General features: G+C 40.7%; 1 protein-coding gene across 1 annotated transcript in view; it reads right to left on the bottom strand.

Annotated features, from left to right (window-relative positions):
• The window catches only part of OSBPL1A (oxysterol binding protein like 1A), a 245,650-nt gene that overhangs the window by 19,686 nt on the left and 203,862 nt on the right, over positions 1–22,102 (bottom strand). The window contains 3 exon segments of the mRNA XM_030335766.2: positions 562–659; positions 1,636–1,770; positions 20,105–20,180. Coding sequence (XP_030191626.1) covers positions 562–659; positions 1,636–1,770; positions 20,105–20,180 — 309 coding nt within the window.

Genomic DNA, 22,102 nt, shown 5'->3' with positions numbered 1-22,102 from the left:
CTTCAGATCTGTGTCTCCCTCTCTCTCTGCCCCTCCCCCGGCTCAATCCTCTCTCTCAAAAACCAATGAACATTAAAAAGAAATTAAATTTAAAAAAAATAATGGTATCCAAACTTGTACAAAAAGGGAAGATTCAGAAAAACTAAAGCCAAATGAATTCCTTAATTGTGGATCAAGAAACAGGCAAACAGAAGTGCATCTATAGATGTGTCATTGCCTTTATGCCAACAGTACACATTTATGTTACTATATTTGATATGGGTATTAAAAAAATTCTAATCACATGATCTATGTAAGGAGAAAAGAATAATTAATCCCACATGATCAGAAATATTGAAATCCCTTAATTACTTTTTATAATGGTGCATTTTATGCATGTTTCCACATTTCTGACAGAGTCTCTAAAAGAGAAACAAACATCAAAATTGTTAACTTGCTCCAGGAATGCAAATGTTGGTAATGTTAAAAAAATATATATGTTTTTTTCCTCTTCACCTAAAAAGCTACATGTATCACGCAAAGTCAACTACCCATCTCAAAGAGTGAAGGAAAGATCTTTACCGAACTAATTCGTAAGTCTCTCCCAGAAGTGGGTTGAAAGGCTTTCCAGTGCGTTCCCACTGAGAAGCAACAGCAGATACAGCAAATGCAGCTACACACTGTGGAACACAGCATTAGAAGTTAAAAACAGCCTCACTTGCTCCCCATTCTTTAAGGAACTGAAATCTTGAAGATAATAATTACAAAATTACTTTGAGGAGTTTAATTACTTTGGATTTTTAATATATCTCTAGCAACTTAATATGCAAGTGTGTGTATTCAAAATGAAAAATACTGAGTCTCCTGCTATAGTCATTCTGAGCTATGGTTTTTCTAACACCCTGAGTGCTACAAATTCACTCAAGAACTTTTAAAAAACTCTCAAACCCCAAATTACTTTTAATTCCCTTAAAATTTCTAAAAGTACAATTTGAGGATAGGGAAAAAGAGATAAAACTAAACAAATTGGTATTAAGTCCCAGGAGGTTGGGAAAAGCTGATTTATATAAATGAAAGAACAGAAAGATTCCGTTTAGAATGCTATTGCTTTGTCTAGAGAACAATGTGTCTATTCTGCTCTGCCTGTAACTAATCCATCTGTACACATCATGTAAGCATCTTCTATCCAAAACAAAATTACAAAGTGCAATTCCTTGTTATCTTTTGTTTTAATCTAGAATAGCGTGTAAGTTAATTACACACATAAGCATAAATATACATATTTGTGTATGTATGTGTGTGTTCACTCCTTCTCGGAAATACTCTAAGAAAGTGTGAAAGAAGAAAAGTTGAGCTGTTTCTCCCAACACATTACTTTCTAAAATGAAGACTCAGAAACAGCTCACCAACATCCGATTTGGTTATGGACCACCTTCTGCTTCTCTTCCAATTGTCACTCATCTTCCCACTGTGGTGGCACTCTGGCCAGAGGACGGCAGGGGAAGGAACACAGAGGACACTCCAAATATTCTAAGTTTTAATAACATTTCCCAATCTCGTGCTGGATTGAACATGAATTTTGTGTATGCTTTGGGGGTGGAGGTGGCAGAGAAGTCTCTGAGATTTAAACCCTTTCAGTGCTTGTTTGACACGTACCTGCATCCTTTCCACAGAATCAGAAAATGAACTGGCCTTGTGGATGAGGTATGTATGTTCCATATATTCAGTGAGTCGTTGTAGGAAGCTCAAAGGCTCATTAAATATAACTGGCATGGTGATCTTGGATAGTTCCTATTTAACAAGAAAATGGAAATGGTGATGTCAATACACATGACAATATATATGACAAACTTACCTGCTGGTATCTTTACCTCACATGTCTCCTGGGAAGGAAGTAACGGAAAATTGCAGCCCATGAAACTGAATTAGCATCAGTTCACTTTCACAAATCTTTCCCAGAGGGCAATATGGAGTATATTGTTCTAGGCCTCGAAGGAAATATAAACACTCCCCACACATTCTCCTTCTCTTCAAGGAGCTCATGATCTGGTGAGCATTAGATAACAACTATTAATAAATCTGCCTTAGATGAGAATTAGGAAATGGGGGGCGTCTGGGCAGCTCAGTCTGTTAAGCATCTGACGCTTGATTTTGGCTCAGGTCATGATCTCACAGGGAGACTGAGCCCTGCATTAGGCTCTGCGCTGAGAGCACAGAGCCTGCTTGGGATTCTCTCTCCCTGCACCCCACCCCTGCTCATGTTCTCTCCCTCTCTCTCTCAAAATAAACAAACATAAAAAAAATTAGGAAATGGGATACAAAGATGATGGGGCCCCCAAAACCAAAAATCTTCATAGTGAGCTAATGATCAAAGCTGAAAGAAATTTCAGGCTGTTTTTGAACAACATTGAGGTTTCCTGAGCGTGCAAATCTACTCTACTTTGTGGACTAGGTACTAGAAGGCTATTGTACACATTACAGAATAGACTTTAAATTCTGTCTGCTAGAATGACACAATCACAGTAGACTTCCAAAAATAATGTAATGATTGGGCGGGGCGGGGGGGGGGTGGTCTCTGACTTGAAGTTTCAACCCTGTATAGCGTATCCTGCCAGCAAACAACAGCATCGTTAGGTCTTTAAAAAATTCATTACGTAACATACTTATCTTGGTATTCTCTACGATATTCGGATGATCTTCCCAACCCTTCACCTACCATTAGTTATGTTTCCTTTGGAAATCAGGTCTTTCATAAATTTTACTGACTAAAGCTACAGGCCAGGTGAACATTCCCAAGGTGCCATCCAAGTTGAATGCCACCTGCCTTAGCTGACTTTCCCCTCCTCAATATCCACGTTCTTACTAATCCATACAATTAAAAGTAATATAACTTTCACAAGACTACAACTAGAGAGCATTAGAAACATTAAGCTCATTCATTACCATAAAGTATTGCAGAACAGACAGACATGTAACAGCTCAACCTAATTAACAGAAGTGGTAAGTCTATTGCTGTCTCACTGGGGAGACAAGGAAGAATACGAACACAGAAAGAGATAAAGAAAAGAAGACTGCACTATATACACTTGGAGATCTCAGTAAGTCCAGAAATTCACTGATGGGGCCCACGTCAGAAAACTGGGACTACCAATGTTTATCTCCAATGAGATGTCTCAAGCTCTCTTCCTTCTATTTAAAAATACCTTTCTGGGGCGCCTGGGTGGCTCAGTCGGTTAAGCGGCCGACTTCAGCTCAGGTCATGATCTTGCGGTCCGTGAGTTCAAGCCCCGCATTGGGCTCTGTGCTGACAGCTCAGAGCCTGGAGCCTGTTTCAGATTCTGTGTCTTCCTCTCTCTAACCCTCCCCCGTTCATGCTCTGTCTCTCTCGGTCTCAAAAATAAACATTAAAAAAAAAACAAAACAAAACCTTCCTTGGGGCGCCTGTTAAGCGGCTGACTTCGGCTCAGGTCATGGTCCGTGAGTTTGAGCCCCGCGCCGGGCTCTGTGCTGACAGCTCAGAGCCTGGAACCTGTTTCAGATTCTGTGTCTCCCTCTCTCTGACCCTCCCCCGTTCATGCTTTGTCTCTGTCTCAAAAATAAATAAACGTTAAAAAAAAAAATTTAAAAATACCTTCTTTGTTTTCTTTCTTTAAAGAAACAAAACAAAACAAAACAAAACAAAACAAAACAAAACACAAGGGTGCCTGGGTGGCTCAGTCAGTTGGGCGACTGACTTCGGCTCAGGTCATGATCTCATGGCTCATGAGTTCAAGCCCCATGTTGGGCTCTGTGCTGACAGCTCAGAGCCTGGAGTCTGCTTTGGATTCTATGTCTCCCTCTCTCTGCCCCTTCCCCACTTGCACGCTCTCTCTCTCTCTCTCTCTCTCAAAATAAGTAAACATTAAAAAAAAAAATCACAGAGGAATACATAACTCTTGAAGTAAAAATGAAAATGCTCCTTTACCCAGAAACAAAGCACCATCAACTATTTGGGATATACTGCTATGTAATTACACAGCAATACGTTAGACGTAGGGGATTTCAATACTCTACGTGCAATGGACAGATCACCTAGACAGATGATCAAAAAAGAAACAATGGACTTAAATGATATGTTAGGCCAGACAGACCCCACAGACATCTATAGAACATTCCACTGAACAGCAGCAAAATACATACTCTTCTCAAATGCCCACAAAACATTCTCCAGGACAGATTATACATTAGGCACAAACAAGTCTTAATAAATTTAAGAAGATTCAATTGATATCAAGCAACTTTTTGAGCCAAAAGAGTATGAAATTAGAAATGAATTGCAAGAGGGGTGCCTGGCCGGCTCAGTTGGAAGAGCATGCACTTCAATCTAGGGGTCAAGGGTTTGAGCCCCACTTGGGCTGTAGAGACTACTTAAACAAGTAAAACTTTAAGAAGAAGAAAAAAATTAATTGTAACAAAAAAACCACATAAATTCACAACTATGTGAGATTTAAAACATACTACTGAATAACCAATCAGTCAAAGAACCAAATTCAAAGGGAAAATCAAGAAATATCTTGAGACAAATGAAAATGTTAATACAACATGCCAAAGCTGATGGGATGCAGCAAAAGCAATTCTAGGAGGGAGGTTTACAGCAATAGAGGACTACCTCAAGCAGCAAGAAAAATCTCAAATAAACAATCTAACCTTACACCTAAAGGAGATAGAAAAAGAACAAACTAAGGCCAAAGGTACTAGAAAAAAGGATGTAACAAAGATCAGAAGGGAAATAAATGAAATAGAGACTAAAAAGCCAACAGAAAAAAGAATTCAAATAAAATAATAAATAAAAGGAAAGACATAATTGATACCATAAAAATACAGGGGATCATATGGGCAAAATGGGTGAAGGAGAGTGGGAGACAGAGGCTTCCAATTATGAAATAAATAAGTCATGGGGAAAAAGGTACAGCACAGGGAAGGTAAGCAATGTAACATATGTAATGTGTGGTGAGAGGTGGTAGCTACACTTGTGGTGAGCACAGCATAATGTGTAGACTCGTTGAATCACCACGCTGTACACCTGAAACCAGTGTAACATTGTGTATCAACTACAGTTCAATTAAAAAAATACATGGAAAAAATGCAAAGGCTCATAAACTATTACGAGCAATTACATACTAACAAATTGGAAATCTTAGAAGAAATGAATTCCTAGAAATACATACCCTACAGAGTGAAATCATGAAAAAGGAGAAAATCTGGACAAATTATCAATAAGGAGACTGAAACAGTAATCAAAAGTCTGCCAACAAACAAAAGTCCAGGATCACATGGCTTCACTGGTAAATTCTGCCAGAATGTACTTCTCTGACTCCTTCAAAAAATAGTAGAGGGAACACTTCCAAATACATTTTGTGAAGTTAGCATTAACCTGATCCTGAAACCAGGCAAGGACACTACAATGAATGTGCATCTGATGAGCACGGATGCAAAGTACCTCAAACAAAGTATTAGCAGACCAAATTCAAAAGTACCTTAAAAGGATCATATACACCATGATCAAGTGTATACACTTGATCAAGTGGATACACTCTAAGGATACAGGATGGTTCAACACCACAAATCAACAAATGTGATATACCACATTAACAAAATGAATGATTAAAATCGTATGATCACCTCATTAGATGCAAAAAAAATACATGTGACAAAATTCACCATCCTTCCATGATAAAGCTCTTAACAAAGTGGGTAAAGTGGGAACATACCTCAACCTAATAAAGTCCATATATGACAAGCCCACAGCTAACATCACGCTTCCTGATTTCAAACAGTATCACAAAGCTATAGTAATTGACACAGTATGGTAGTGGCACAAACCTGGCCACACAGGTAAATGGAACAAAGAGCCCAGAAATAAACCCACACATATCTGGTTAATTTCTGACAAAGGAGCCAAGAATATACAATGGGGGGAAAGGACAGTTTCCTCAATAGATGTTGCTAGGAAAACTGGACAGCCATATGCAAAAGAATGATGCTAGACCACTATCTTACACCATTCACAATAATCAACTCAATACAGATTAAAGATTTAAATGTAAGAACTGTAACCATATAACCCCTAGATGAAAACACAAGGGGTAAGATCATCATAGGTCTTGTAATGATTTTTTTTTTTTTTAATCTGACATCAAAAGCAAAAGTAACAGGCAAAAACAAACATCTGGGACCATATCAAACGGAAAACCTCCACAGCAAAGAAAACCATCAACAAAATGAAAATAGCAACCTATAGGATGGGAGAAAATATTTGCAAATCACGTATCTGATAAGAGGGTAAGATCCAAGATACATATTAAAAAAACTCTTACAACTTAATAGAAACAAAAAAGATTAAAAAATGGGCACAGGAAATAAGTAGACTTTTTTCAAAGACGACATCCAAATGGCCAATAGGTAAAGGTGCCCAATACCACTAATCATCAGGGAAATGCCAATCAAAACTACAATGAGATTATCACCTCCCACCTGTTAGGATGGCTTTTATATGAAAGAGATGAATGGCTGGCAATAATGTGGAGAAAAGGGAGCTCTTATACACCACTGGGGGGGATGTAAAGTGGTACAGACACTGTGCAAAGCACAATGGACATTTCTTAAGAAATTAAAAACAGACCTGCCCTATGATTCAGCAGTTCCACTTCTGGATATTTACCCAAAGAAATGAAAAGACTAACTTTTTTTTTTATGAAATTTATTGTCAAATTGGTTTCCATACAACACCCAGCGCTCATCCCAACAGGTGCCCTCCTCAATGCCCATCACCCACTTTCCCCTCCCCTCCACTACCCATCAACCCTCAGTTTGTTCTCAGTATTTAAGAGTCTCTTATGGTTTGCCTCCTTCCCTCTCTGTAACTTTTTATCCCCCCTTCCCCTCCCCCCCGGTCTTCTGTTGAGTTTCTCAGGATCCACATATGAGTGAAAACATATGATATCTGTCTTTCTCTGCCTGACTTATTTCACTTAGCATAACACTCTCCAGTTCCAACCACGTTGCTACAAATGGCCAGATTTCATTTTTTCATTGCCTAGTAGTATTCCATTGTATATATAAACCACATCTTCTTTCGTCAGTTGATGGACATTTAGGCTCTTCCCATAATTTCTATAGCTATTGTTGAAAGTGCTGCTATAAACATTGGGGTACAAGTGCCCCTATGCATCAGCACTCCTGTATCCCTTGGGTAAATTCCTAGCAGTGCTATTGCTGGGTCATAGGGTAGATCTATTTTTAATTTTTTGAGGAACCTCCACGCTGTTTTCCAGAGTGGCTGCACCAGTTTGCATTCCCATCAACAGTGCAAGAGGGTTTCCGTTTCTCCACATCCTCTCCAGCATCTATAGTCTCCTGATTTGTTCATTTTAGCCACTCTGACTGGCGTGAGGAGGTATCTCAGTGTGGTTTTGATTTGTATTTCCCTGATGAGGAGTGATGTTGAGCATCTTTTCATGTGCCTGTTGGCCATCTGGATGTCTTCTTTAGAGAAGTGTCTATTCATGTTTTCTGCCCATTTCTTCACTGGCTTATTTTGAAAACACTAACTTGAAAAAACATGTGCACCCCATGTTCATTAGAGCATTATTTAGAATAGTCAGTATGGAAACAACCTAAGTGTCCATCAACAGATAAGTGAATCAAGAAAATGTGATCATTGGGTCAAGAAAATGACATACACACCCAGGAGTATTATTTGGCCATACAAAAGAAGAAAATCCTGCCATTTGTGACAACACGGATGAAACTGGAGGGCCTTATGCTAAGTGAAATAAGCTGGACAGAGAAAGACAAGTATTCCATAGTATCACCTACATGTGGAAACAATCAACAACAACAACACAATAAAGAACAAACTCATAGAAACATAGTAGGGAGGTGGTTGCCAGAGGCTGCAGGTGGTGAATATGGGAGAGACTGTTAAAAGAGTACAAACTTTTAGTTGTAAGATGAGTAAGATAGAAAGATCTAATGTATAACATGGTGACTATAGTTGATAACACTGTTTTCCATAAGTGAAATTTGCTAAGGGAGTAGAATTTAAATGTTCTCACACACAATGTAAGATGAGATGTCTGTATGTGAGGTGACTGATGTGTTAAATAACTCAAGGGGGAATTCTTTCACAGTGCACAACATATGCAGTCATCTTATATATACTTTAAATGTCTTATAATGTTGTCAACTATATATCAAAAAACCCCATCCCTTCTACAGCCAATGTGCAGTACAGAATATACATTAGAAATAATTTTTCAAAATATCTTCTGAAAAAAATTAATTTACCATCTACTAGATGCCAGGCACTATTTTAGGCACTGAGTTAAAAGACTTGGTAGGGCCAGTCCTGACCAAGGATGCCCTGCTCTCTTCCCTTACCTCTTACAGATCCTACCCATATTTGAAGGGTCAGCTCAAGTCTCTCCTTCTCAGCTGTTCTAGTTCTCATTGATTTCTCACTTCCTCCAACACCCGGCATACCAGAATCTATATCTCACAATTTAGCTCTTGGTCGTGTATTGGATTGCATACTGTTATGTCAGCTCATCTCGCTATCTCTACAGTAATACGGTTCTTGAAGGGAGGGATAAAATCTTATACTCTGCCTGTGTCCTCATCACCCCAGAGAGAGAAGAGTACACTGCAGGTGCCCCTACCCTCCATGCTCCTCTGCAGTCCCAATGCCTGCGGACTTTATGCCTACGCAGGCATTTATCACAATACGCTAGACTTTGCTGACCCTTCTACTGGAATACAAGCTTCTTGACGGCAAACCCTCTTTTTTTTTTTTTAATTTTTTAACGTTTTATTTATTTATTTATTTTATTAAAATTTTTTTTTTCCAACGTTTTATTTATTTTTGGGACAGAGAGAGACAGAGCATGAACGGGGGAGGGGCAGAGAGAGAGGGAGACACAGAATCGGAAACAGGCTCCAGGCTCTGAGCCATCAGCCCAGAGCCTGACGCGGGGCTCGAACTCACGGACCGCGAGATCGTGACCTGGCTGAAGTCGGACGCTTAACCGACTGCGCCACCCAGGCGCCCCAACGTTTTATTTATTTTTGAGACAGAGAGAGACAGAGCATGAACAGGGGAGGGTCAGAGAGAGAGGGAGACACAGAATCGGAAGCAGGCTCCAGGCTCTGAGCCATCAGCCCAGAGCCTGACGCGGGGCTCGAACTCACGGACTGCGAGATCGTGACCTGGCTGAAGTCGGACGCTTAACCGACTGCGCCACCCAGGCGCCCCAACGTTTTATTTATTTTTGAGACAGAGAGAGACAGAGCATGAACAGGGGAGGGTCAGAGAGAGAGGGAGACACAGAATCGGAAGCAGGCTCCAGGCTCTGAGCCATCAGCCCAGAGCCTGACGCGGGGCTCGAACTCACGGACTGCGAGATCGTGACCTGGCTGAAGTCGGACGCTTAACCGACTGCGCCACCCAGGCGCCCCAACGTTTTATTTATTTTTGAGACAGAGAGAGACAGAGCATGAACAGGGGAGGGTCAGAGAGAGAGGGAGACACAGAATCGGAAGCAGGCTCCAGGCTCTGAACCATCAGCCCAGAGCCCAACACGGGGCTCGAACTCACAGACCGCGAGATCGTGACCTGAGCTGAAGTCGGACGCTCAACCAACTGAGCCACCCAGGTGCCCCTCAAACCCTCTTTTTAATGATACACAATAGTTTATGTGGCAAAATGTTGTTAGGTTACAAAGCCACATGTTTAAAGAGATGTTTTATAGACATAGCAACAAATACTAGGAGGTCATAGCACCAAAAAATTAACAGCTGTTGTCTCTATGAGTTGGTAGTGCAGGTAATCTTGACAACCTTATTTATGCTTTTCCATATTTTCTGTTTCCTAATGTGAACATGTATTGCTCTTTTAATCAGGAGTAAAACAAGAGATTTATCTTAAAATCTAATACTTTCAAGCCTGGCCAAAGAAAGCTAACAACCTTGCACCACAGACACTGGATCGCCTTAGAACACATGCATGGACATTATGCTAATCATAAAATGTACGAGAGAAAAGCGAAGTCTAAGCATAAGGGAAAAAGAACAGCGACAGAACATGCTCAGGTTGGTCCAGGCCAAAGCTCCAGGGACAGTGAGGTGGCTAAGAGAGTGAGTTCTGAACAGAAAGCAGCATGGTAGCTAGCTGGGACAGGGGCCTGGGAGTTACTGTTTAATGGGTACAGTCAGTTCTGCAGGACGAAGAGGCTGGGTGGACGGTGGTGATGGCTGCACATGGCGAATGTACTGATGCCACCGAACTGCATGCTTACAAATCGTGAAGATGGTACAGTTTATGCTGTGAATTCTACCACAATTAGAAAAACAAAAAGGAATGGGGTCTGAGATTGAAGGCCCCTTGCTACCTAATACTTGCGTCACCACAAGTAAGTCCCTCACCTCTCCTCAGATGGGGATTTCATTGCATACGTCACAGGGCTTGTAAAGATCAGGTTAATTCATCTATGGCACTTAGAAGAGCACCAGGCAGACATGAAGTGAGCAATAAATGTGAGCTATTACCATTAAGAATGCATGCAAGAGTGCCAAGTCCTCCCAGATGCAGAGAGGCAAGAGAGCCTCAGAGGCTGGGATACTTCACCTGGTCGCCTGGGCTGTAGAAAAGCTATTGAGAAAGCAGCATGGCTTCCGCGCTCTGACTTTAAAGGGTGAGGGACTGAAGGAAAGGACCCCTGCTCCCCCTGGAGCCCCAGCCAGGACGGGATGGCTGCGGTCCCCCTGGTAAGGTTCTCTCTGCTGGCCGGCTGGCTGCTCCATCCAATCACCAAGACAGGAATTCACGGAGGGGACGACTTGAGTCATGTCCTTGACTAGTATGTGACCCACACCGTGCCATTCTTCATCTCTACATTTCACTTCGTTGTGTACAACATCAGGATGAGATGTACTCATTACAGCAATGAAGAACTTTACTTCAAAGCTTGATTCTGGATTTTTCCCCCCAAAAGGTACTAAAAGGACTACAAAATATTCCCTGAGGGAACAGGATATGTGCTAGAGGTGAGGTCATTTTAGCTTGTCCCTAATTACAGAGGATCAGATGAGAATCGTGTCCTAGGGGCTTAATCTTTCATCTTTAAAGCAATGCTGGGTATGCTGCACCTCTTCACATATAGCCCCCACCCCCCCACCCCCCCGAGGAAAATATACAGGCAAGGACAGGACCATCCAGGGTCTACTAGCCACTGGCCTCTCACACTGGTTGGCTAGACTTTATAGGAGTTAGTCAGTGAAAGTGGGCGTAGTGTAAACTCTGAGACCACTGCACAAAGGACATGGTTTTATCATGAATTCAATGGGTAGATTATTTCCAATCATTTGAAAAGCTCCTAATCTAAATAAGCTTCTTTAAATCCAATGTTGTAATCTAGAACAATTTAAACTCTTTCTTACTTCTTTTAGTTAGCCCAGAACGTAAGCATTCAGAGAAATGAAAAGGCACACATCTGGGCCAAATATCAGAGAGGGAATACAAAGGAAAGAAAAGATCCCGGAGAACATATATACATAAATCCAGTCCACCATAACAACAGCCTCACCCTGAGAATGAGAAGAGTAGTATTTATACTCTTAAAATACAGCAATAGACTTAATTTTATTGCCTCTATTAGTGAAATTATTTTAAAATAATATTACAGTAATTTTTAATTGTTAAAATCTACAGTTCCCTAGGTATGTAATGAAAACTCAAGTGACAGAAACCCTATTTCATTCCGTTTTGGAATTTTACAGTGACCTCACTTTTACTTCCCATATAATAAAGTTTGGTAGTGGACTCTCTAGATACCGTATACTAATTAGTACTGTGCAGATTCCAATAATAGGAAAAGATACAACACACATTATGAGGGTCAAGTTTCAGGAAGAAACATGAACTAGGCTACTCTGATCACCGGGAGCATCAGTCGGCTGAAAAATTAAATATTTATGCCAGGCAGTTCCACCCTGTGACCCAGCTAAAAACACAGTTTAAATTTATCCATGCAAATTAATAGCAACCAATGATGAAACTGAAGAAACTCTTAATTGCAATTTCTCATCTCCTGACAAACTGAGAAAAAGAAAAACAGAAAAAGATAGAGAGAGAGAGAGAGAGAGAGAGAGAGAGAGAGAGAAAAGGCTGTTTGCTTCATCTTTGGAGCACTATATAAACAACCTGAAGGCAAGGCCAAGTTTGATCCCAGCTAAAATGGAAAATATTTTATAGCTGTAAACTCTAACACTGTAATACCCAATTGTGCAAATATTTAAGACCTGGGTTACAGAGAGAAACTCAACTTAGGTCTCTGGCTAAATTCGTCTGCTCGTTTGCCCAGGCAGCCAGCATGCAGGCAGAGTCCTCACCCAGGAGTGGGACCCAAGCACTAAATGGGTTTCCAGGCTCCCCAGTGTTGGGCAAGTGCTAGAAGCAGCCTTGGTTCTGCTTGTTGGATGTCCCTTCTGCAAGATGAAGTTGGCACTGGCTCCTTCCTCACCCCCCCCCCCCACCGCCCCACCTCCCACAGCTACCAAGGATGTAAACATTCATCCCGCTTACATTTAAGGGCTTTGGAGGGTCAAAGGTCTCTTTCACATCTTCAGCTACTCAGCCCCCTCCCTCCATAAGATGTCTACCATCTATCTACTAGTTTATCTTGCATGAGAGGTTCTTGCTATCCGAATACCACTGATTGTGCCCAAAGCAGCCGCACGAAGAACTCAAAAGACTCCTGGGACCATCTGGATGAGCAGTTTAAAAAAGGCCTCCCGCCCTTATGCCTTCTGCTGTTGGTCACACCACTGTTCCTCAGCTCTCACAGACCTGCCCAAGGGGAACACAACAGGGGAATGAGTGGGAGATAACACACTTGGAAATGAAGGAACTGTGGAGCAGGAAAGGGGTATGTGTTTGTGTGTGAACTGAACCACACTGTGCTCAGCTTGGTGCAAACCAACGGTAAAAAACAGAAAGAAAAACAGAAGACAAGCTACAAGGAAAAAGATGAACAAAAAGATATTCTTTTCCTATTCTTCCTGTCTAGTAGCGGAGTATTTTCAGAGTTGGGAGGCATTTAACCGAAGTCTGGACAACCACGACAGGAACGTGGAAGGACAACAGATGTACTGGCTGACGCCTGGATGGATCTCAGTCTTCACCCTGTATTCACTCAAGGTGCACAAAGACTGGCTAGTAGCTACGTGGGCGGGGCTGCTTTAAGGGAACCAATTTCCAGAGGCTCAGCCTCCACAGGCACTCTTACCTAATTATGGGAAGGTCTGAGCAGACACCTGCATTGGAGGTCATGCTTTCTCTTCTCCCACTTGCCCTCAACTACTCTTCTGTGACGGGGGTGGGGTGGGGGGACACCTCACACCATCCTCAATCACTGTATAGTATTCTCACTCTGAAATGTAAAACTCGTTAGGGTACCAAACGAAGGGAGGTGTAGAAGTACAGTACTGGTATCAGTGAGGCCCCTTTAACTGAGGCGCCATAACCTGCATGAGGGCCCCATGACTTTCCCTGTTTCAGTTAAGGGAAAGACCTGACATCAGAAAAGGTCTCTTCTGGCCATTTCTCCCATACCAGGGTATTCTGATTTCAGAAGACTGGAAAGGAAGGTGGTAAAGATGCTAGGTTTTGTTTAACTACTTTGCTGTTTCTGTTCCCCATCTCTCAAGTCAGTATCTATCATGTACCAGCTTTGGCAAAGCTCCAAATCTTACCTCAGTCTGTATCAATCTTAGATTTAGAATTCAAGAATGGGACAGATGTCACAGTGACATATACTAACATGTTTATCTGAACCCCAAAATACCATCACTCCTGGCAGGACATCCAGTTGACCTGGGATGTGTCCGAGTATGGACCGGCTCTACGGCTGTGTGCAGGCACCCTGCATCAAGTGAATGAGCTAGATCTGTGGTTTTGAGGGAAAAACTGTAAAGCTCACGGTAAGATAAAAGCATTTTATCAAAAATTATTATACTGATACAGGTGTGTTTCAGCGAAAAATATTTCAATTTTCTCATCCCCGTCTCACTACTGCAATGTACATGTGAGTAAGAGGACAGAGCTACGTGTGCACCAAGAGTTGAGAGCCCTGGCAAAGCTTCTCTGGCTACATTTCCCAGAGACCAAGGCACCTATGACTCCAATGGAGGCTCAGAAGACCTTCTACGAGTTAGACTTCTCCAAATTTGTTCACAGTAACACTGAAGAAAGTCCTAATTGAGCTGTCAACTTATGGATCATAAAAAAAATTTTTTTTTCAATATATGAAGTTTATTGTCAAATTGGTTTCCATACAACACCCAGTGTTCATCCCAAAAGGTGACCTCCTCAATACCCATCACCCACCCTCCCCTCCCTCCCACCCCCATCGCCCTCAGTTTGTTCTCAGTTTTTAAGAGTCTCTTATGCTTTGGCTCTCTCCCACTCTAACCTCCTTTTTAAAAATGTTTTTGATAATACATTGTTACCTGAACTTGTGGCACGCAGTTGGCAAAGGGTTGAAGAACTGAACGGTATTGCGAGATTCAAAAACCCCACCACATCCCTACTCCCATCTGTCTACTAATATGAGCAAGGTTTTTTAATCCCAGAATCTATTAAGAAATTACATAACTGTTATTGAAAAGTCCATCACATTCTAGCAATAGATAGGTGACATTCTCACATCTCTAAACCCAGCAGAAAAAATCCATTTCATGAACATTTCACCCTTTATGTTAATATTTTCATAAATTTTGTAATGCTTGTTATTTTGATAACTCACATACTAATACTTGTAAGAATAACAAGACGCAAAGAAACTTAAAGTCTTAAGGTCACAGGATATACACTGTCTGATTTTTATTTTTATAAGTATTTTTGTGATAGCAAAGTGTGATAATCAGTAAAAGACCTTAAAAGATAAAAAGTGTAGGAAATATGGAGAAGAAGAATGAATCAAAGGAGCAAATGGAACTGTAAACTTTTCAACTCTTAAAGTAACAGCTTGCTCTTGTATTGAAATCTCTATGGTATTTGGTTCCACTGGACATCATTAACAGTAATATCACATTTTCATTTTAAAAGGTCATATATATTTATAATGTATCAGACCTTTCTCATTTCTGATAACAATCCAACACTAATATTCTATGACTTCAAGATATTTAGTGAACACAGGGTTAGCACCTGCAAAGCCCTGGGCACAGTTGCCTACTCAAATTCTGGGCCTCACCCTGGTGCTGGCCCTGGTTTTGAAAGTCACTAGGCATGAACACCCAGGACCTAACCTCTGGGTGAGTCCCGCTGAGAAACGCTGAAGGGATGAGAGAGAAGAGGAGAAAGAAAAACGGGAAGTGCAGGACAATGGGATTATGAGATCAGAGCCCTTCAACAAAAGGACAATGGGAGTAAGGAAATAAGGAAGAAAGGTTTCAAACCACTAACCAGTATCAGTATTAGCTCTGAGCTGGGAATCTGTTTTGTAAAAGCTTCAATCACAGCAGAGTTTTAGAGATGAATATCAGTTATGTAAAGTATTCATTTCATGTAGTATAATCCAACATTTAGTAACATAATCCTGTCCAAAACAGATTGGAAGGACAAAGGAAGATGTCATTAGTTTTGGAAATCTAAGTCTCCATATTCTTTTTATTTTTTAAATATAATTTACTGTCAAGTTGACTAACATACAGTGTATACAGTGTGCTCTTGGTTTTGGGGGTAGATTCCCATGGTTCATCGCTTACATACGACACCCAGTGCTCATCCTGACAAGTGCCTTCCTCAATGCCCATCACCCATTTTCCCCTCTTACCCCACCCCCCTTCAGTTTGTTCTCTGTATTTCAGAGTCTCTTATGGTTTGCCTCCCTCCCTTTCTATTCCTATTTTTCCCCCTTCCCTTCCCCCATGGTCTTCTGTTAAGTTTCTCAAGTTCCACATATGAATGAAAACATAGGATATCTGTCTTTCTCTGACTTATTTCACTTAGCATAATATCCTCCAGTTCCATCCATACTCTCTTAGAAGCAGCAAAGCAAAATGCATACATATGTGGAAATGGAAGACAGGGTCAAAGTGAGCTGGCTGGAGACGGCACAGCAGGGCACTGAGGTCCAGTATGGCCAATGTCAGGAGAAGATCTCGGACTTTCCTTCCTGATCAAGACAAATTATACCTAGACCACACCTGGCAGATAAGCATCCATCATGAGTTCATAAAAGCTATGTATTTATGTTTTGGGGTTTTTTTTCATTTTTTAGTAATCTCTATACCCAGTATGGGGCTCAAACTCACACCCCAAGATCATGAGTCTCATGCTCTACCAACTGAGCCAGCGAGTTGCCCCAAAGCCATGTATTTTGAACAATGATACTATACAATAAAACCAAACCATCACAAGGGGCACGAAGTTTTTAAAAAGTTGGGACTGGACCCCAGTTCAGTGTAGACTCGTGAGGTTTTCACCTGCAGGACACTCACACTCTCCACTCTGCTCTGGCATGCTCTCAAGTCAACGGAGACATTATAAAAAGCTATGGTTCCATACCAAATATCCTCCGCTACTTTTAAGACTTATTATAGAGTTGAGAAGCTGGGAATGTGGAGTTACGGGGAAGAGCTGGCTGAAAGAAATGTATATGGCTTTTGCAATGGAGATTTGCCCACATCGAAAGGAAGAGAAGTGTTTGAGTATTTTCTTAAGATTTTATTTTTTTAAGTAATCTCTACACTCAACATCATGAGTTCATAAAAGTCATGTACTTATTTTTTCTTTAAAGATTTTTATTTTTAAGTAATCTTTGTACCCAACATGGAGCTTGAGCTCATAACCCCGAGGTCAAGAGTTGCACGTTCCACTGACCCAACCAGCCAGGTGCCCCTCAAGTGTTTGTTCAGTGTAACAGAATCATAGAAATGTAGGGTGTGCCTGGATGGCTCAGTCCATTAAGCGTCCAACTCTTGATTTCGGCTCAGGTCATGATCTTATGGTTTGTGGGTTTAAGCCTAGTATTGGCTCTGCACTGACTGCTCTCTGCTCTGCACTGACAGTGAGGAGCCTGCTTGGGATTCTCTCTCCCCCACCTCTCTCTCTCTGCCCCTCTCTTGCTCACATGCGCTCTCAAAAATAAACTTTTAACAATCTGAAAAAGAAAAAATAATCACAGAAATGCACTGCAGGATTTTTAAAAATGACTTTGTTTTGAACTTCAGTACAAAAACACTATGGATATTACATTTTCTAAGTTTTGAACTATTTTCTTTTGGAGGGTGGAAGGAGGCAGATATTGGAGGGGTCAATAACAAAAATTACTTTTAAAAACTTACTCTAATGATGATATTTGTTTCTCTCAAGATACACTGCACTTGGGGCGCCTGGGTAGCTCAGTCGGTTAGGTGTCCAACTCTTGATTTTGGCTCAGGTCATGATATCACGGTTCGTGGGATCGAACCCCACAATGGGCACCATGCTCCTAGCATGAAGCCTGCTTGGCATATTCTCTCTCTCTCTCTCTCTCTCACCTGATGTCTCTGCCCCTCCCCAGCTTGTAGTTTCTCAAAATAAATAAATAAGCTGTTTAAAAAAGATTCACTGTACTTTATTTTTACGATATACTGTACTTTAAATGTTTATTGTTAGCCAACTGTTACACCTTTCGATTGTTTCTATCGTCTATGAGAGGGGATCCTATGACAGTGCTTACAAGATTTCCAAATGCTAGATAATTCCTTCAATCCACATTAGTAAATGTCCCTCTAGGAATGTTAGCCTCTTATAAATTTAGTAGAGAACGTTTATTTATACAAATAGTTCTACCATAAAAAGTAAAAGTGAAAACATTCTTCTAGAGAAATAAGAGTTTATCTTTCAAAGTATGACAGGTATGATCCAACATAACATTATGTCCTATCTTTTAAAAGAATATTCTCCATTTAGGCAGAATGGTTGCTTTAGACATAAACTAGACCTCTAGCCTAAACAAATTCATGACACTGCCACTAAATCTGATACTTGTGAGACAGAAGATGGTAGCAGACAGATTCAAGCAAGAGAACAGAAAACTGTATTTTCCATGGTGTCCCAAAATGCTCAACCACAGCTGAAGTTTGCATACAAATTCTGTTGACCACATAGTCTTTGACAGATGTAGTATTAATTCTACAGTGAGGGTTTCATTCACCAGAGATTATGTAATGCATTTAATAAGTTGGAATCAGCATTAATTTAACATAAATGGAAGTATCATTTATTGTAAGGATGAATATTCCTTTTGTGAAACTGGTTTAATTTTACTATTTTTCTTTTGAGAGAGAGAGAGACTGCATGTGTGCACACAAGCAGGGGAGGGGCAGAGAGAGAGAAAGAGAATCTCAAGCAGGCTCCACACCCAGTGTGCAGCCTGACACAGGGCTCCATCCCAGGACCATGAGATCCTCATCTGAGCTGAAATCAAGAGTTGGACGCTTAACCAACTGAGCCACCGAAGGCGCCCCTGGTTTTAATTTTAAACACACAAATATACCTATTTGCATACTAAGTCATGGTGGTAAATATGTTTACTAAGGGTTTGAAAATATTGCCTCTGTAGAATACAAATATTAATTCTTTCCCTGAAAATTACAGATCCAAAGACAGTAACATGTATAATTAATGTCTTAAGAAAATATACATTTGGTTTGTCCTGATGAGTCTTAATTAGAGGCAGGTGCTCTGATTCTTTAGTGTAATTAACTGCTGCTAATAATAAAATTGAGCATTATGCTAAACCAGGGACTTCTTAGACAATTTACAGAAATTATGTTATTTCTCTCTCAATACACCTCTAAGGTACAAATTATTCTAACTTTACCCAGTAGAAAACCCCTTCTAGGAGGTATAACAGGTTCCCCAGGGTCTCACAGATAGGAAGCAGAAAAGTTGGGATAAATCCCATTACCCGGCTGTAGACCTTAGTTGAGTTACTCTCCACATAGAATTGGAAAATATTTGTTTAAAATGACTATTTCTGGGATTAGCTCATTGGTCCCATTTGGAAAGTCTCAGATGAGGTAACCCCATGCAGAAAACACGGACATTAGAGAATGCCGAAGTGGGCATGTCATGAGTTTCATGGATGGCAAGCAGCGGAAAGTGACTATACTTCTTGGTGCAGGAAGTTCCCGGAGCATGTTCAATTGTCACATTACAAAAAGTAATGTCCAGGCAGATTTCTTTAGCAGGTCAGGACTCACATGTTTTACGTTGTTCATCATTCTAGTTGGTCAAAGTTCCTGCTAGCAGAATGAAGAGAACTTTACTCAGAATTCTAGCCTAACTGATATCTGGTTGGAGCTGTGGACCATTGTTTAAAAAAAATTTTTTTAGGTTTATTTATTTTTGAAAGACAGAGACACAGCACAAGCAGGAGTGGGGCAGAGAGAGAGCGGGACACAGAATCCGAAGCAGGCTCCAGGCTCTGAGCTGTCAGCACAGAGCTCGAAGTGGGGCTCGAACTCATGAACGGTGAGATCATGACCTGAGCCGAAGCCGGACACTCAACCGACTCAGCCACCCAGGCGCCCCAATATGTGGACCATTGTTTTAAAAAGAACTTAAGTCTTCATGGAATTTAGCAAATTTTGCCAGGTGCTGCCCTTCCCCCCAAATCAGATCTACCTACACAGCCAAGCAGAGACACATTCCAAATATCTAATATACCACACTTAAAATTCAAAGCTCAAAACAAGTAGCTCGTATGAAGAAGTGCACATGAAATTATATCCTACACTTTGGTGAGTCTGCTTTCTGAGAGAATTTCTGGGTAATTTTATGGGGAAACACAAAAGAGCATTTTCTTTTCCTATTTTCTCAACAGTGAAAAGTCACACTGAAATCCTATTAAAATGGCACAAAGAGTGGTTCAAATTCTGTCAGGCAAACCTAAGACCTTTCCTAATTTCCGAATCTCAAGTTTCCGTAAACTTTGTTGTACATTACTTTTATGCCAACATTAAGATTCCCTCCCAAAGAATATGTAAGGAAACATGGCTGCTTAATGTTACATTAGAAAATTGATAGGTAATTTACCATTCCAATACATTTTCTTAGGATGCTCCAGATACTGAAGTCATTTCTGGAAAACATAGGGGAGGGCAGGCTTGTTCTGAAAGAAGAAAAGAAAAATAAACATTTAATTTTAATGCCATTGTCACTAGGAGGGAAAAGCTATTGCCATTAATATGAACACCACAGGCATGCATGTATGGACACCTTAAAAATGTGTACAACAGGGTCTTCCAGAAGCTATACCCCAATCACTGCTATGCTGGCCCCTGAGAAGTGTCACAACAGACCCGCTGTCCCTGTGCCTTTGCTGTCATTCTGATCCTAGGATTCTAGCTCTCCCTGCTGGTGTCCAGCTTTCTGCACCACCTCACAGGTACACCTTCCTTTCATGTGCTAGCACAGCAGACTCTGTCGTTTGGTCCTAGACATACCTACCACTTCTGGATACTTCATACATGATTTTACTCTAGCTGCTGAATAATGTAAACAAAACACCATCACAGGGCCTAAAGGTTTTTAAGAAACTAAATGGAAAAATGCAAATGAATTATAAAGCGAAGTAAAATTTAGGCCTGGCTTCATATGTTAACACCAAAGACACTGATGTGAACAAAATTTAGCCCCTCTGGATAAGACAGGAAACCCCTTGCAAATTAAGCTCTACAGAAGGAGCACTTTCAAAGCCTCTGCAGGGGTTTCAAGGTAGCCAGAAGGCTGGTGGATGTCAGTGGCAGAGTGGCCTGGGTAAGCCACATGTCAGGGCTCAGGCATCCAGACCTGGCTGGTCAGAAGCTGACCCCCCTTCCAAAAATCACAGTGGCAGCACTACTGGGGGCAGCGGGCAGAGATGCCAGGCCAACTTCCTAAAACCGTTAATACATTTTTTTTTCGGTTATCTTAGATTATGGCAAGGGATGCGGGTTTAGCAATTGCTGCTTAGAATATACCTACGTAACTGAAACATCAAAATAGTAAACAAAACAATTTATCTTCTAAAGAACTTTTATTCTACAAACTAATCTGAATTACAGAAGTTAACATAAAGTTTTAAAATGAATAATATTTTTAAATCCTCCACGGTGAAATTCTTCTGACTTCTTTTTCTTTTTTAGAAACACACACTGCTCATTTGGCAGATTTCTCATCTAACCAATCTGCTGGATAAGTAGCCACAGATGGTATTTAAATCACATTCTCCACCATCCAGGACCATGAATCTCTGTAACATGAACAATGGAACCTAGGGACAGAATCCCAGCCATCATCTACCATTAGCACATTCACAGTGCAGTTTTAGAGATGTGTACAGTTGACCCCTGAACATTGCTTTGAGCTGCATGGGTCCACTTACATGTGGGTTTTTTTTTTTTAATACAGTACCATAAATGTATTTTCTCTTATGATTTTCTAAAATCTCACTTTATTGTAACATATAGTATATAATACATATGACATACATAATGAGTGTTAATTGGCTGTTTATGTTATTGGTAAGGCTTCCAGTCAACAGTAGGCTATTAGCAGTTAAGTTTTTGAGGGTTCAAAAATTATATATGGATTTTCGACTGCCCAGGAGGTAAACTGTTCAAGGGTCAACTATATAACGTTTCTATCTTTTGTCTGTGAAAAAGTCAGCCATAAATGGAACAGATGCTAGGAAGTTTCAGCCTGACATACACTTTGTGAAGACTGAATGAGGGGCTGTAATTCCTCCCAACCAATGCCTACACTGAGAGCACAGGTATGTATCACTATTCTGATTAAAAGCAAGAAAAGCAAGAAATACTCTGGAAACAAGATGATAAAAGACATCCAAAGGGGTTTTTTTTTTTTTTTTTTGTAATTTTCGATTTAGAAATTACAGGACTGCCAGCCAAGAATCCCACCTGAGAATATCCCACATTCATTTTTATGCACTTATCTCAGTATGTTGTTTTAGGAAAATGTAGTAGTTATTCATTCATCAGGAGGCCAGATTATCTGCAACATTATCTATTCCAGAACCCAACCAGAAAGCAG

Source organism: Lynx canadensis, chromosome D3 (genome assembly GCF_007474595.2).
Source record: "Lynx canadensis isolate LIC74 chromosome D3, mLynCan4.pri.v2, whole genome shotgun sequence".
In the NCBI taxonomy this organism is placed as follows: domain Eukaryota; kingdom Metazoa; phylum Chordata; class Mammalia; order Carnivora; family Felidae; genus Lynx; species Lynx canadensis.
The sequence above is the reverse complement of the archived record's forward strand: the minus strand, read 5'-3'. Positions and strand labels throughout refer to the sequence as shown.